The sequence below is a fragment of the Hemiscyllium ocellatum genome, chromosome 46 (genome assembly GCF_020745735.1).
Source record: "Hemiscyllium ocellatum isolate sHemOce1 chromosome 46, sHemOce1.pat.X.cur, whole genome shotgun sequence".
Taxonomy (NCBI): Eukaryota; Metazoa; Chordata; class Chondrichthyes; order Orectolobiformes; family Hemiscylliidae; genus Hemiscyllium; species Hemiscyllium ocellatum.
Window position 1 is genome coordinate 2,541,128 of NC_083446.1, and position 14,491 is coordinate 2,555,618.

Here is a 14,491-nt window from a genome sequence, read left to right on the forward strand (position 1 = left end):
CCCCCCAAAAGTTTCCAAAACAGTATAGTTCGGGTTGAGGGAGATCCCTGCACTGCCTGCCAGCAATCTTTCCCACCGCTGACAGTCACCCAGCTACCAGTGGTTAGCACTGCTGCCTCACAGCGCCAGGGACCCGGGTTCAATTCCCACCTCAGGCGACTGACTGTGTGGAGTTTGCACGTTCTCCCCGTGTCTGCGTGGGTTTCCTCCGGGTGCTCCGGTTTCCTCCCACAGTCCAAAGATGTGCGGGTCAGGTGAATTGGCCATGCTAAATTGCCCGTAGTGTTAGGTAAGGGGTAAATGTAGGGGTATGGGTGGGTTGCGCTTTGGCGGGTCGGTGTGGACTTGTTGGGCCGAAGGGCCTGTTTCCACACTGTCAGTAATCTAATCTACCTTCTTCATTTATCTGAGGTGTGACTACCTCCCTGCAACTCCTCTCAATAACCCCCTGCTGCCTCCCGAATGATCCGAAGTTCATCCAGCTCCAGTTCCTGACGTGGTTTCTGAGGGGGCTGGAGTTGGGTGCACTTCCCGCAGGTGTCATCAGCGAGGACGCTGGGGCTGACCCTGACCTCCCACGTTCTGCAGGGGGGAACACTCAGCTGCCCTCACCCCCGTTCCCAATATTCTAAATCCCCAAACACACCGCTGAAGTAGGGAAATGCGAAAGAAAATACTTGTCATCTTACGCGAGGACGTGTTTTATTTCTGGTGGGAGGAGGAGGAGGAGGATGGGTGGGAGACACTCCCCGAGTAGTCTTACAGGTAAAGCAACCACCCAAGTATGTGACCCCGTGACCTCTCCAACTGCCTCCAGGAAGTGAAGAATTCTGCACCTACAAGTAAGTAATTTATACTGGATATTCTCGTATCCTGACAGGCTCTGCTGTCCCTGGTGACCTCCCCGACAGACTTGAAAAGTTGGGGTGAATCTAATTGAGTTTCTGGTCAATGGTGACCCCCAGGATGTTGCTGGGGGGGAGACTCAGTGACGGGAACACCATTGAATGTCAAGGGGAGATGGTTAGATTGTCTTGTATTGGTGATGGGGCTAGGAGCAGGCAGGTGGGACTAGTTTAATTTGGGATTGTGGTCAGTATGGACTGGTTGGGCTGAAGGGCCTGTGTCCGTGCTATCTGACACTACGGTTGTCGCTGGCCATTCGTGGGGTGTGAATATTACTTGCCCCTGGTCAGCCCGAGCCTGGCTATTGCCCAGATCTTGTTCCATATGAACACGGCCTGCTTCAGTATTTGAGGGGGGAGGGGGAGGGGGAATGGAGCTGGAGACTGTGCAATCACCAGCGAACATCCCCCACTTGGGACCCTCTGATGGAGGGAGGGGGGTCATTGATGAAGCAGCTGAAGGGGGTTGGGGGGTGAGGACCCTCCCCTGAGAGAGTCCTGCAGAGATGGTCTGGGCCTGAGATGGCTGACCCTCCCACATCCATCTCCCACTGGGTCAGAGCCCCTATCCCCAACCCTGCCCAGCTCAGGGTGGGATCGACAAACTCCTTCCGAGGGGGTCTCAGACATCAGGAGGGGAAGGGGGGTGCGAGCAGGGAATTGGACACACACTCAGGGGCAGAGCACCAGCAAGCGGAAATTTCAGAAACTTTACTGCCCTCGATCGGGGGCCGGGAATGATAACCTCCCTTCAACAGAGAGCTCCCACATCTCATCAAGGTCCAACAACTGCATTTACCTAGTGACCTTAACTTAGGAACAGGGGAGAGGGTGAAGGGGGTGACAGAGATAGGGAGGGGGTGTAGGAGGTGACAGAGATAGGGAGGGGGTGTAGGAGGTGACAGAGATAGGGAGGGGGTGTAGGGGCTGGAGGGGGTTACAGAGATAGGGAGGGGGTGTAGGGGCTGGAGGGGGTTACAGAGATAGGGAGGGAGTGTAGGAGCCAGAGGGGGTTACAGGGATAGGGAGGGGGTGTAGGAGGTGACAGAGATAGGGAGGGGGTGTAGGGGGTGACAGAGATAGGGAGGGAGCATGGGGGGTGTAGGAGGTATAGGGGGCATAGGGGGTATAGGGCATATAGCGGGTATAGGGTATGTTGGGGGTGTAGGGGGTTTAGGGGGTGTAGGGGGATATGGGGGGGTTTAGGGGGTGTAGGGGGTTTGGGGGATTGGGGTGTGGGGGGTTTGGGGGGTTGGGGGATGTGGGGGGGGTTGGGGGATGGGCAGGTTTGGGGAGGGGTTGGGGGGTGACCTGCCCCTGAGTTGCGAGGGGCTGCGGAACCCCCTGGAGAGCCCGAATGGCCTCCATGCTGCCCCCTTGGCCAGCCCCTGGGTAGGAGTGGGGTGAATGTGCACCTTGTGGCCGTGGCCGAGGCCGCGGTGTCCGGCCCCCTCCCACAATGTCCCTCCGCGGCCGGGGGTGGGGGGTGGGGGTGGGGGGGTCCTGATGGACAGCGCCAGCTGCGTGTCTGCCCTGATTCCAGTGGGACACCTTAATCTCCCGCATCGCCGCACCTGCTTTAAGGCCGCGGAAACCTGACCCGGAAGAGACGCCGATTGGGTGGGTGTGTCAGTGGCGGACCAACCAGCACGGGGGACCGGTGTAGCATTATCTCGTTCTACACCGGCCGGCCAATAGGAAGCGGCGTTGGCCCCGATTGACGGATTGGGGGGCGGGACCTAACTGCAGCCTCTTAAAGCGAGACTGACCGCGAAATTCCTTCGTCACTCCCCTTTGGCTTTTGCAGTTTTATTTGTTTTAATTGTTGGGCAGGCGGAGCTTTGGCATTGAATTCCCCAACGGAAAAGTTTGACTTTGTCTCTCCCCCCCCCCCACTCTCTCTCACCACTTGCCTCTGCTCCTGATCTGGGTGAGAGCCCAGTGGCTGCTACCCAAAGGCAGGAGTTGGAAGCTGCACATCGTTCCAGCTTCAACCATTCATTCAGTGGAACTCCTGGACTCCCACACACACAGACAGAGAGAGAGAGACTCTCTCCTCCTCCTCCCAGAGCAGTGAGGCTGGACCAAGGCAGCAGCATGGCAGAAGGTAGGGGACAGGGTCAGCACAAACTCTGACCAAACTTCACCAAAGTCACCACCACTTTATGGACCCCAGTCCTCAGCTCAATGTCCAAACAGCTTTGCAAATCACTCCCCCACCCCCCACCTCTCCTTCGCTCCCCCTCCTTTAACTCCCACCTGGGTGTCAGAAACAGTCACCCACTCTGACCGAAACTTGACTCGCCCCTGTTAAATTTTTCTTGTCCCCTCTTTAAGTGACCGCAGCGGTGATTGGCGCTGGTGCCTCACGGTGCCAGGCTCCCGGGTTCCATTGCACCCTCGGGGGTCTGGGTCCCCCGCCACCGCCACACTCCAAAGGTGGTGCGGGCGAGGGTGGATTGCCCCCAGCCGCGAGGTGCCCTGCGCTGGGTAGGTTAGGAGCTGTGGGAAATGCAGGGTGGCAGGGATAGGGTGCGGTTTGCAGAGTTGGACTCAGTGCCCACAGGACAAATCAAAACCCAGACTCACTGCTCTTTAACTCGCTCTTGTGACTTACCCAACACCAGCTACTCGCTCCCACAGTGCCCGCTCCCTCAGCGCTGAACCTCCGACAGTGCCCGCTCCCTCAGCGCTGAACCTCCGACAGTGCCCATTCCCTCGGCGCTGACCCTCCGACAGTGCCCGCTCCCTCAGCGCTGAACCTCCGACAGTGCCCGCTCCCTCAGCGCTGAACCTCCGACAGTGCCCATTCCCTCGGCGCTGACCCTCCGACAGTGCCCGCTCCCTCAGCGCTGAACCTCCGACAGTGCCCATTCCCTCGGCGCTGACCCTCCGACAGTGCCTGCTCCCTCAGTGCTGACCCTCCGACGGTGCCCACTCCCTCAGCACTGACCCTCCGACAGTGCCTGCTCCCTCGGCGCTCACCCTCCGACAGTGCCCATTCCCTCGGTGCTGACCCTCCGACAGTGCCCACTCCATCAGCACTGACCCTCCGACGGTGCCCACTCCCTTAGCACTGACCCTCTGACGGTGCCCACACCCTCAGCACTGACCCTCTGACAGTGCCCGCTCCCTCAGCACTGACCCTCCGAAGGTGCCCACTCCCTCAGCACTGACCCTCCGACAGTGCCCGCTCCCTCAGCGCTAACCCTCCGACAGTGCCCATTCCCTCGGTGCTGACCCTCCGACAGTGCGCACTCCCTCAGCACTGACCCTCCGACAGTGCCCACTCCCTCAGCACTGACCCACCGACAGTGCCCACTCCCTCAGCACTGACTCTCCGACAGTGCCCGCTCCCTCAGCACTGACCCTCCGACGGTGCCCACTCGCTCAGCACTGACCCTCCGACAGTGCCCGCTCCCTCGGCGCTAACCCTCCGACAGTGCCCATTCCCTCGGTGCTGACCCCCCGACAGTGCCCACTCCCTCAGCACTGACCCTCCGACGGTGCCCACTCCCTCAGCACTGACCCTCTGACAGTGCCCACTCCCTCAGCACTGACCTACCGACAGTGCCCACTCCTTCGGCGCTGACCCTCCGACAGTTCGCACTCCCTCAGCACTGACCCTCCAACAGTACACACTCCCTCAGCACTGACCCTCCGACAGTTCGCACTCCCTCAGCACTGACCCACCAACAGTGCCCACTCCCTCAGCACTGACCCACCGACAGTGCCCACTCCCACGGCGCTGACACTCCGACAGTGCCCACTCCCTCAGCGCTGACCCTCCGACAGTGCCCACTCTCTCAGCACTAACCCTCCGACAGTGCCCACTCCCTCCGCACTGACCCTCCGACAGTGCCCACTCTCTCAGCACTAACCCTCCGACAGTGCCCACTCCCTCAGCACTGACCCTCCAACAGTGCCCACTCCCTCAGCACTGACCCTCCGACAGTGCCCACTCCCTCAGCACTGACCCTCCGACGGTGTCCACTCCCTCAGCACTGACCCTCCGACGGTGCCCACTCTCTCAACACTGACCCTCCGACAGTGCCCGCTCCCTCAGCACTGACCCTCTGACAGTGCCCACTCCCTCAGCACTGACCCACCAACAGTGCCCATTCCCTCGGCGCTGACCCTCCGACAGTGCCCGCTCCCTCAGCACTGACCCTCCGACGGTGCCCACACCCTCAGCACAGACCCTCCGACAGTGCCCGCTCCCTCAGCACTGACCCTCCGACAGTGCCCGCTCCCTCAGCACTGACCCTCCGACAGTGCCCGCTCCCTCAGCACTGACCCTCCGACGGTGCCCACTCCCTCAGCACTGACTCTCTGACAGTGCCCACTCCCTCAGCACTGATCCTCCGACAGTGCCCACTCCCTCAGCACTGACCCTCCGACGGTGCCCGCTCCCTCAGCACTGACCCTCCGACAGTGCCCACTCCCTCAGCACTGACCCTCCGACAGTGCCCGCTCCCTCAGCACTGACCCTCCGACGGTGCCCATTCCCTCGGTGCTGACCCTCCGACAGTGCGCACTCCCTCAGCACTGACCCTCCGACAGTGCCCACTCCCTCAGCACTGACCCTCCTACAGTGCCCACTCCCTCAGCACTGACTCACCGACAGTGCCCACTCCCTCAGCACTGACCCTCCGACAGTGCCCGCTCCTTCGGCGCTAACCCTCTGACAGTGCCCATTCCCTCGGTGCTGACCCTCCGACGGTGCCCACTCCCTCAGCACTGACCCTCCGACGGTGCCCACTCCCTCAGCACTGACCTACCGACAGTGCCCACTCCTTCGGCGCTGACCCTCTTACAGTGCACACTCCCTCAGCACTGACCCTCCGACAGTGCCCACTCCCTCGGCGCTGACTCTCCGACAGTGCCCACTCCCTTGGCGCTGACCCTCTGACAGTGCGCACTCCCTCAGCACTGACCCTCCGACAGTGCCCACTCTCTCAGTACTAACCCTCCGAAAGTGCCCACTCTCTCAGCACTGACCATCCAACAGTGCCCACTCACTCAGCACTAACCCTCCGACAGTGCCCATTCCCTCAGCACTGAACCTCCAACAGTGCGACGCTCCCTCAGCACTGACCCACCGACAGTGCCCACTCCCTCGGCGCTGACCCTCCGACAGTGCCCACTCCCTCGGCGCTGACCCTCCGACAGTGCGCACTCCCTCAGCACTGACCCTCCAACAGTGCACACTCCCTCGGCGCTGACCCTCCGACAGTGCCCACTCCCTCAGCACTGACCCTCCAACAGTGCACACGCCCTCAGCACTGACCCTCTGACAGTGCCCGCTCCCTCGGCGCTAACCCTCCAACAGTGCCCATTCCCTCGGCGCTAACCCTCCAACAGTGCCCATTCCCTCAGCACTGACCCATCAACAGTGCGGCGCTCCCTCAGCACTGACACACCAACAGTGCGGCGCTCCCCCAGCACTGACCCTCCGACAGTGCCCGGTCCCTCAGCACTGACCCTCCGACAGTGCCCACTCCCTCAGCACTGACCCTCCGACAGTGCGGCACTCCCTCAGCACTGACTCTCTGACAGTGCCCACTCCCTCAGCACTGACCCTCCGACCGTGCCCGCTCCCTCAGCACTGACCCTCCGACAGTGCCTGCTCCCTCAGCACTGACCCTCCGGCAGTGCCCCCTCCCTCAACACTGAACCTCTGACAGTGCCCACTCCCTCAGCACTGACCCTCCGACAGTGCAGCACTCCCTCAGCAGGACCCTCCGACAGTGCCAACTCCCTCAGCACTGACCCTCCGACACTGCCCACTCCCTCAGCACTGACCCTCCGACAGTGCAGCACTCCCTCAGCACTGACCCTCCGACAGTGCCCACTCCCTCAGCACTGACCCTCCGACAGTGCCCGGTCCCTCAGCACTGACCCTCCGACAGTGCGGCACTCCCTCAGCACTGACTCTCTGACAGTGCCCACTCCCTCAGCACTGACCCTCCGACAGTGCCCGGTCCCTCAGCACTGACCCTCCGACAGTGCCCACTCCCTCAGCACTGACCCTCCGACAGTGCGGCACTCCCTCAGCACTGACCCTCCGACAGTGCCCACTCCCTCAGCAATGACCCTCCGACAGTGCAGCACTCCCTCAGCACTGACCCTCCGACAGTGCCCACTCCCTCAGCACTGACCCTCCGACAGTGCCCGCTCCCTCAGCACTGACCCTCCGACAGTGCGGCACTCCGTCAGAACTGACCCTCCGACAGTGCCCACTCCCTCAGCACTGACCCTCCGACTGTGCGCCCTCCCTCAGCACTGACCCTCCGACAGTGCGCCCTCCCTCAGCACTGACCCTCCGACAGTGCGCCCTCCCTCAGCACTGACTCTCCGACAGTGCGCCCTCCCTCAGCACTGACCCTCCGACAGTGCGCCCTCCCTCAGCACTGACCCTCCGACTGTGCGCCCTCCCTCAGCACTGACCCTCCGACAGTGCGCCCTCCCTCAGCACTGACCCTCCGGCAGTGCCCCCTCCCTCAGCACTGAACCTCTGACAGTGCCCACTCCCTCAGCACTGACCCTCCGACTGTGCGCCCTCCCTCAGCACTGACCCTCCGACAGTGCGCCCTCCCTCAGCACTGACCCTCCGACAGTGCGCCCTCCCTCAGCACTGACTCTCCGACAGTGCGCCCTCCCTCAGCACTGACCCTCCGACAGTGCGCCCTCCCTCAGCACTGACCCTCCGACTGTGCGCCCTCCCTCAGCACTGACCCTCCGACAGTGCGCCCTCCCTCAGCACTGACCCTCCGACAGTGCGCCCTCCCTCAGCACTGACCCTCCGACAGTGCGCCCTCCCTCAGCACTGACCCTCCGACAGTGCGCCCTCCCTCAGCACTGACTCTCCGACAGTGCGCCCTCCCTCAGCACTGACCCTCCGACAGTGCGCCCTCCCTCAGCACTGACCCTCCGACAGTGCGCCCTCCCTCAGCACTGACCCTCCGACAGTGCGCCCTCCCTCAGCACTGACCCTCCGACAGTGCGCCCTCCCTCAGCACTGACCCTCCGACAGTGCGCCCTCCCTCAGCACTGACCCTCCGACAGTGCGCCCTCCCTCAGCACTGACCCTCCGACAGTGCGCCCTCCCTCAGCACTGACCCTCCGACAGTGCGCCCTCCCTCAGCACTGACCCTCTAGCAGGTGATCTGGGCCTTCCCTGAATTGCGGTGTGTGGGACCTTGCTCTACAACAATTGGATGGCTGTCGTCCCAAAGGATGGCAGTAATGATGATGGTGTGGGGGAGGGGCCGGTCAGGGGGTAACAGTGGGAGAGTCAGGGGTAATGGTGGGGGAGTCAGGGGGTAGTGATGGGAGGGTCACAGGGTGACGGTTGGAGGGTCAGAGGGTAACGGTGGGAGGGTCACGGAGTAACGATGGGAGGGTCAGGGGGTAATGGTGGGAGGGTCAAAGGGTAACAGTGGGAATGTCAGGGGGGTAACGGTGGGAGGGTCAAAGGGTAACAGTGGGAGGGTCGGGGGTAATGGTGGGAGGGTCACGGGGTAACGGTGGGAGGGTCAGGGGGTAACGGTGGGAGGGTCAAAGGGTAACGGTGGGAGTGTCAGGGGGTAACGGTGGGAGGGTCAAAGGGTAACGGTGGGAGGGTCACGGGGTAACGGTGGGAGGGTCAAAGGGTAACGGTGGGAAGGTCGGGGTTAATGGTGGGAGGGTCAGCGGTTACCATGGTGACCGAGGGTCAGTGGTGATTGCGGTGGCCCGATGTTTCCAGGTCACACTCACCTCGGGTCCTGTGTTTGTTCAGAGATGGTTCAGGAGCTGAGCTCATCGGCTTCACTCCCCCCCCCGGCCTGGTCTAATCATTAACTGATCGATCGGGAGCCGACACGCTCTGGACACATTCCTGACAAACCCAGAGTGACTGCCTCCCCACCTCTCCCCTGCTGTGGTCCTGAGGGTTGAGGATTTGAGGGGGGGGTGGGGAGCTGATGGGCACTGAGCCGGGCTACATTGCACACAGCTAACACAGGCTGTGCCCGCGCCCCTTCGAGTGGCTGAGGTGGAAATGGGGAACTCCTACTTGATTGGCTGACAATGATTGAAAGGCTAAAAGGGTTTTTCTCCTTAATCCATCCACCGGGATCAGATGGGATTGAGATTCCCAAGGAGAAGGTGTTAGCGATTCTGGAAAGTGTGAAAATAGATAAGTCCCCTGGGCCGGATGAGATTTATCCTACGATTCTCTGGGACATCACGGAGGAGATTGCAGAGCCTTTGGCTTTGATCTTTATGCTGCCATTGTCTACAGGAATAGTACCAGAAGACTGGAGGATAGCAAATGTTATCCCCTTGTCCAAGAAGGGGAGTAGAGACAACCCTGGGAATTATAGAACAGTGAGCCTTACTTCAGTTGTGAGTAAAGGTTATAAGAGATAGGATTTATAATCATCTAAAGAGGAATAAGTTGATTAGGGATAGTCAACGTGGTTTGTGAAGGGTGGGTCGTGCCTCACTAACCTTATTGAGTTCTATGAGAAGGTGACCAAACAGGTGGATGAGGGTAAAGTGGTTGATGTAGTGTATCTGGACTTCAGTGAGGTGTTTGATAAGGTTCCCCATGGTAGGCTATTGCACAAAACACAGAGGCATAGATTGAGGGTGATTTAGCAGTTTGGGTCAGAAATTGGCTAGCTGAAATAAGACAGAGGGTGGTGGTTGATGGGAAATGTTCATCCGGGAGTTCAATTCCTAGTGGTATACCACAAGGATCTGTTTTGGGGCCACTTCTATTTGTAATTTTTATAAATGACCTCGATGACGGCATAGAAGGATAGGTTAGTAAATTTGTGGATGACACTAAGTTCGGTGGAGTTGTGGATAGTGCTGAAGGATGTTGCTGGTTACAGATAGATGTAGATAAGCTGCAGAGCTGGGCTGAGAGGTGGCAAATGGAATTTAATGTGGAAAAGTGTGAGGTGTTTTACTTTGGAAGGAGCAACAGGAATAAAGAGTACTGGGGCTAATGGTAAGGTTCTTGGTAGTGTAGACAAGCAGAGAGATCTCAATGTCCATGGACATAGATCCCTGAAAGTTCTCACCCAGGTTGATAGACCCAGGTTAATAGGGTTGTTAAGACGGCATACGGTGTGTTGGTGTTTATTGGGAGAGGGATTGAGTTTCGGAGCCACAAGGTCATGCTGCAGCTGTACAAAACTCTGGTGCAGCTGCGCTTGGAGTATTGCGTACAGTTCTGGTCATCACATTATTGGAAGGATATGGAAGCTTTGGAAAGGGTTCAGAGGAGATTTATTAGGACATTACCTGGTATGGAGGGAAGGTCTTAATAGGAAAGGCTGAGGGTCTTGAGACTGTTTTCATTAGAGAGAAGAAGGTTAATAATAGGTGATTTAATTGAGCCGTATAAGATAATAAGAAGATTAGATAGGGTGGACAGTGAGAGCCTTTTTCTTCAGATGGTGAGGGTTAGCACGAGGGAGCATAGCTTTAAATTGAGGGTCATTATTTGGAGATGCCGGTGTTGGACTAGGGTGGGTAAAGTTAAAAATCACACCACACCAGGTTATAGTCCAACAGGTTTATTTGGAAGCAGTAGCTTTCGGAGCGATGCTCCTTCATCGGGTGGTTGTGAGGGGTGATAGATATAGGAAGGATGTCAGGGGTAGATTCTTTACTCAGGGAGTAGGAGGGGGTTGGAATGCCCTGCCTGCAACAATAGTAGACTCACCGACGTTAAGGACATTTAAATGGGCATTGGACACAGATATGGACAATAATGGAACGGTGTAGGTTAGATGGACATCAGATAAATCTCACAGGTCAGCATGACATTGAGGGCCGAAGGGCCTGTACCACGATGTTCTATATTCTAACCCTGGGGCTGAGGTTACTCAGAGAGACCCTGCAAAGGTTGAAGACAGCAGAACTGCACTGCCTCCTCAGGACAGGAACAATGAACTCACTCTAACCACCCTCCTCGGGAAAACAGCTTCCTCCCTCACACAAACACGCACACACTCTCTGCCAAAGAAACAGTAACGGGATGAGGGGGTCGCTGGCTGGGCACAGTATTTCTTGCCCCTGTCCCGAGTTGCCCCCTTGAGGAGGTGGGGGGTGAGCTGCCTCCTTGACCCGCTGCAGTCCATGTGCTGTGGGTAGACCCACAGTGTCCCTTCGGGAGGGAATCCCAGGATTCTGACCCAGCCACACTGAGGGAACGGTGAGATATTTCCAAGTCGGGATGGTGAGGGGCTCGGAGGGGAACTTGCAGGGGGTGGGGTTCCCGTGTATTAAAGGGAGCGGGGAGTGAGGGGGGAGAGTGGGATTAGACTGGGTGGGATATTAAAGGGAGTGGGGAGTGAGGGGGGAGAGTGGGATTAGACTGGGTGGGATATTAAAGGGAGCGGGGAGTGAGGGGGAGAGTGGGATTAGACTGGGTGGGATATTAAAGGGAGTGGGGAGTGAGGGGGGAGAGTGGGATTAGACTGGGTGGGATATTAAAGGGAGCGGGGAGTGAGGGGGAGAGTGGGATTAGACTGGGTGGGATATTAAAGGGAGCGGGGAGTGAGGGGGGGGAGTGGGATTAGACTGGGTGGGATATTAAAGGGAGTGGGGAGTGAGGGGGGAGAGTGGGATTAGACTGGGTGGGATATTAAAGGGAGTGAGGGGGGAGAGTGGGATTAGACTGGGTGGGATATTAAAGGGAGCGGGGAGTGAGGGGGAGAGTGGGATTAGACTGGGTGGGATATTAAAGGGAGCGGGGAGTGAGAGGGAGAGTGGGATTAGACTGGGTGGGATATTAAAGGGAGTGGGGAGTGAGGGGGGAAATGGGGTCAGGGTTGGAGTAAGGGTTAGGTGTTGGAGGGAGATGGGGAGCAGGTGGTGAGTGAACAGAAGTAGTAATGGGCTGAATGGCCTTATCCCTGAGCTGGAGACCCTCTCTGAACTGCCCGTGTTGTTCCCCACAGCTGGTGCGAGGAAGACGATGTCAGATTTCTGGGTGAAACATTCTAGAAAAGGCACGATCGAGGAAATGATGCTGGACTCCAGCGCGGAAGTCATCACCGAGATGGAGAAACCAGAAATTCTGGGAATGTTACCCAACTTCAAGGGGCAGCGGGTATTAGAGCTGGGAGCTGGCATTGGGTACGAAAGTTCCACTGAACTCTGTCAGCACGCACACACACATACACACAATCTCTCAAAGGCACACTGTCTGTCTGTCTGTCTCTCTCACTCTCACTCTCTCGCACACACAAACACACACACAGACATAAACACAATCTCTCTCACACACAGAGACGCTGTCTCTCACGCACAATCTCTCTCTCACTCTCTGTCACACACACAATCACTCTCTCACAGACCCAAACACTCATACACTGTCTCTCACACACAACACACAACCTCTCTCTCTCACTCACACACACATTCTTTCACACTCACAGACACACATGCACACACACACACAGTCTCACACACACACGCTCTCACAGTCACACACTCTCACAGATCCACACACACTTTCCTAGACACACACACACTCTCACAGACACACACACACTTTCCTAGACACACACACACTCTCACAGACACACACACACTCCCACAAACACACACACACTCTCACAGACACACACACACTCCCACAAACACACACACACTCTCACAGACACACACGCACGCACACTCTCACTGACACACACACCTGCACTCTCACAGACACACACACACACTCTCACAGACACACACACACACACACCCACACTCTCACAGACACACACACACCCACACACCTTCCCTCCATCCCATCGGCTGCAGGAGCCCTCACCCTGGAACTTGTTGCCTCCGGAGCAGACCATTCTGACTCTCTCCCGATCTGCTGCACCACATTCCACCATCCGGAACCTTCCACACATCCGAACCTCCCCCTGCCCCGCACACCCCCACAAAATGTGTCCCAAATGACAACCAATTCCATCCCACACCCTCAAGGATTGTAACCCCTACACCCCCTCCCTATCTCTGTAACCCCCCTAGCTCTTACACCCCCTCCCTATCTCTGTAACCCCTCTAGCTCTTACACCCCCTCCCTATCTCTGTAAACCCCTCCAGCCCCTACACACTCCTCCCTATCTCTGTAACCCCCTCCAGCCCCTACACCCCTCCCTATCTCTGTAACCCCCTCCAGCCCCTACACCCCCTCCCTCTCTCTGTCACCCCCTCCAGCCCCTACACCCCCTCCCTATCTCTGTAAACCCCTCCAGCCCCTACACACTCCTCCCTATCTCTGTAACCCCCTCCAGCCCCTACACCCCCTCCCTATTTCTGTAACCCCTTACACCCCCTCCCTGTCTCTGTAACCCCCTCCAGCCCCTACATCCCCCTCCCTATCTCTGTCATCCTCTCTGCCCGCCCCCCCCACACTCTCCTCTGTATTTGTGACCTGGCACCATGTGGAAGGGAGGGGTTACCTAGATCCCGATGGGTGAGTCCGTGTGGGGCTGGGAGAGGGAGCCGTGCAGGTTGGTACACTGGGGGTTGGGAGGGGATGGGGATGTCCCGCTTTGCGGCTGAGCAAGTTTAACCTCTTGTGTTTGTGTTCCCTCCCCCCCCCCCCCGGCTCAGGCGGTTCACTGGGCACCTGGCCAAGCAGGCGGGCCACGTCACGGCGGTGGACTTCATGGAGAGGTTTGTTGCCAAGAACCGGGAGTTGAACGGGCACAACGTCAACGTCAGCTTCCTCCAGGCGGACATCACTCAGCTGGAGTTACCCTGCGACAGGTCTGTCAGCTGATGCCAGCTTTCTGCGACGTCCCCCCTCCCTCCCATTACTCCAAACTTCCGATGAATATAGTCCTGACTGACCCAGTCTCTGTCCGTTTGTCCACCCTGTCACCCCAGGGATCAGTCGGGGAAACCCCTTCACTGCTTTCCCTCCCTCAGGTAAAGAGACCCCCACAGCCATACATACGATCGCCCAGGGGGTGGTCTTCCCCTTATAATGACAGCCCCCCCACTGCTGCTGCTGTATTTGAACCCTGTCGCTATGCAGACCCACATCGCACTGATCGTCGTCTCCTTCCTACTGCTCCTGCCTCGCTGTCTCTCAGGGACTGGTGTCCAAGGATACCCAGGTCTCCCTCCCCCTTATCACTTTCCCAATCCCCCAGCGTTCTGGGATGCTAACTCCCTCGTGTCTCTATCAGTAGGGACTCTGACTCACACAAACGGCTCGGTCCTTGCCTCAGTCTGTTGGCCATGCCTGTGGATGTTCTCGGTCGTACACTTTCATGTTCCCATGTCACTGGGGGCTGTCTCTCTTTCATGTGGAAAACTATTTATTTCAGGCTATTCAATTGTCGCTGTCGCAATTAAACTCAATTCAGTAAGATCTCGGATTTAAAACCCGGAGCTCCTGATAAATGTACACACACACACACATACACACACACGCACAGGCACACACATACACACTTACATACACACTCACATACAGACATACACACAGACATACACACACACAGACACAGACAGACAGACACATACAAACACACACAGACACACAAACGCACAGACAAACTCACATA

General features: G+C 58.1%; 1 protein-coding gene across 1 annotated transcript in view; it reads left to right on the top strand.

Annotated features, from left to right (window-relative positions):
- The first annotated feature begins 828 nt into the window (after positions 1-828).
- pmt (phosphoethanolamine methyltransferase) overlaps positions 829-14,491 on the top strand; it is a 19,137-nt gene continuing 5,474 nt past the window's right edge. The window contains exons 1-4 of the mRNA XM_060855505.1: positions 829-842; positions 2,864-3,012; positions 11,870-12,047; positions 13,530-13,685. Coding sequence (XP_060711488.1) covers positions 3,003-3,012; positions 11,870-12,047; positions 13,530-13,685 — 344 coding nt within the window. The 5' untranslated portion in view covers positions 829-842; positions 2,864-3,002. The remainder of the gene's footprint in view (positions 843-2,863; positions 3,013-11,869; positions 12,048-13,529; positions 13,686-14,491) is intronic.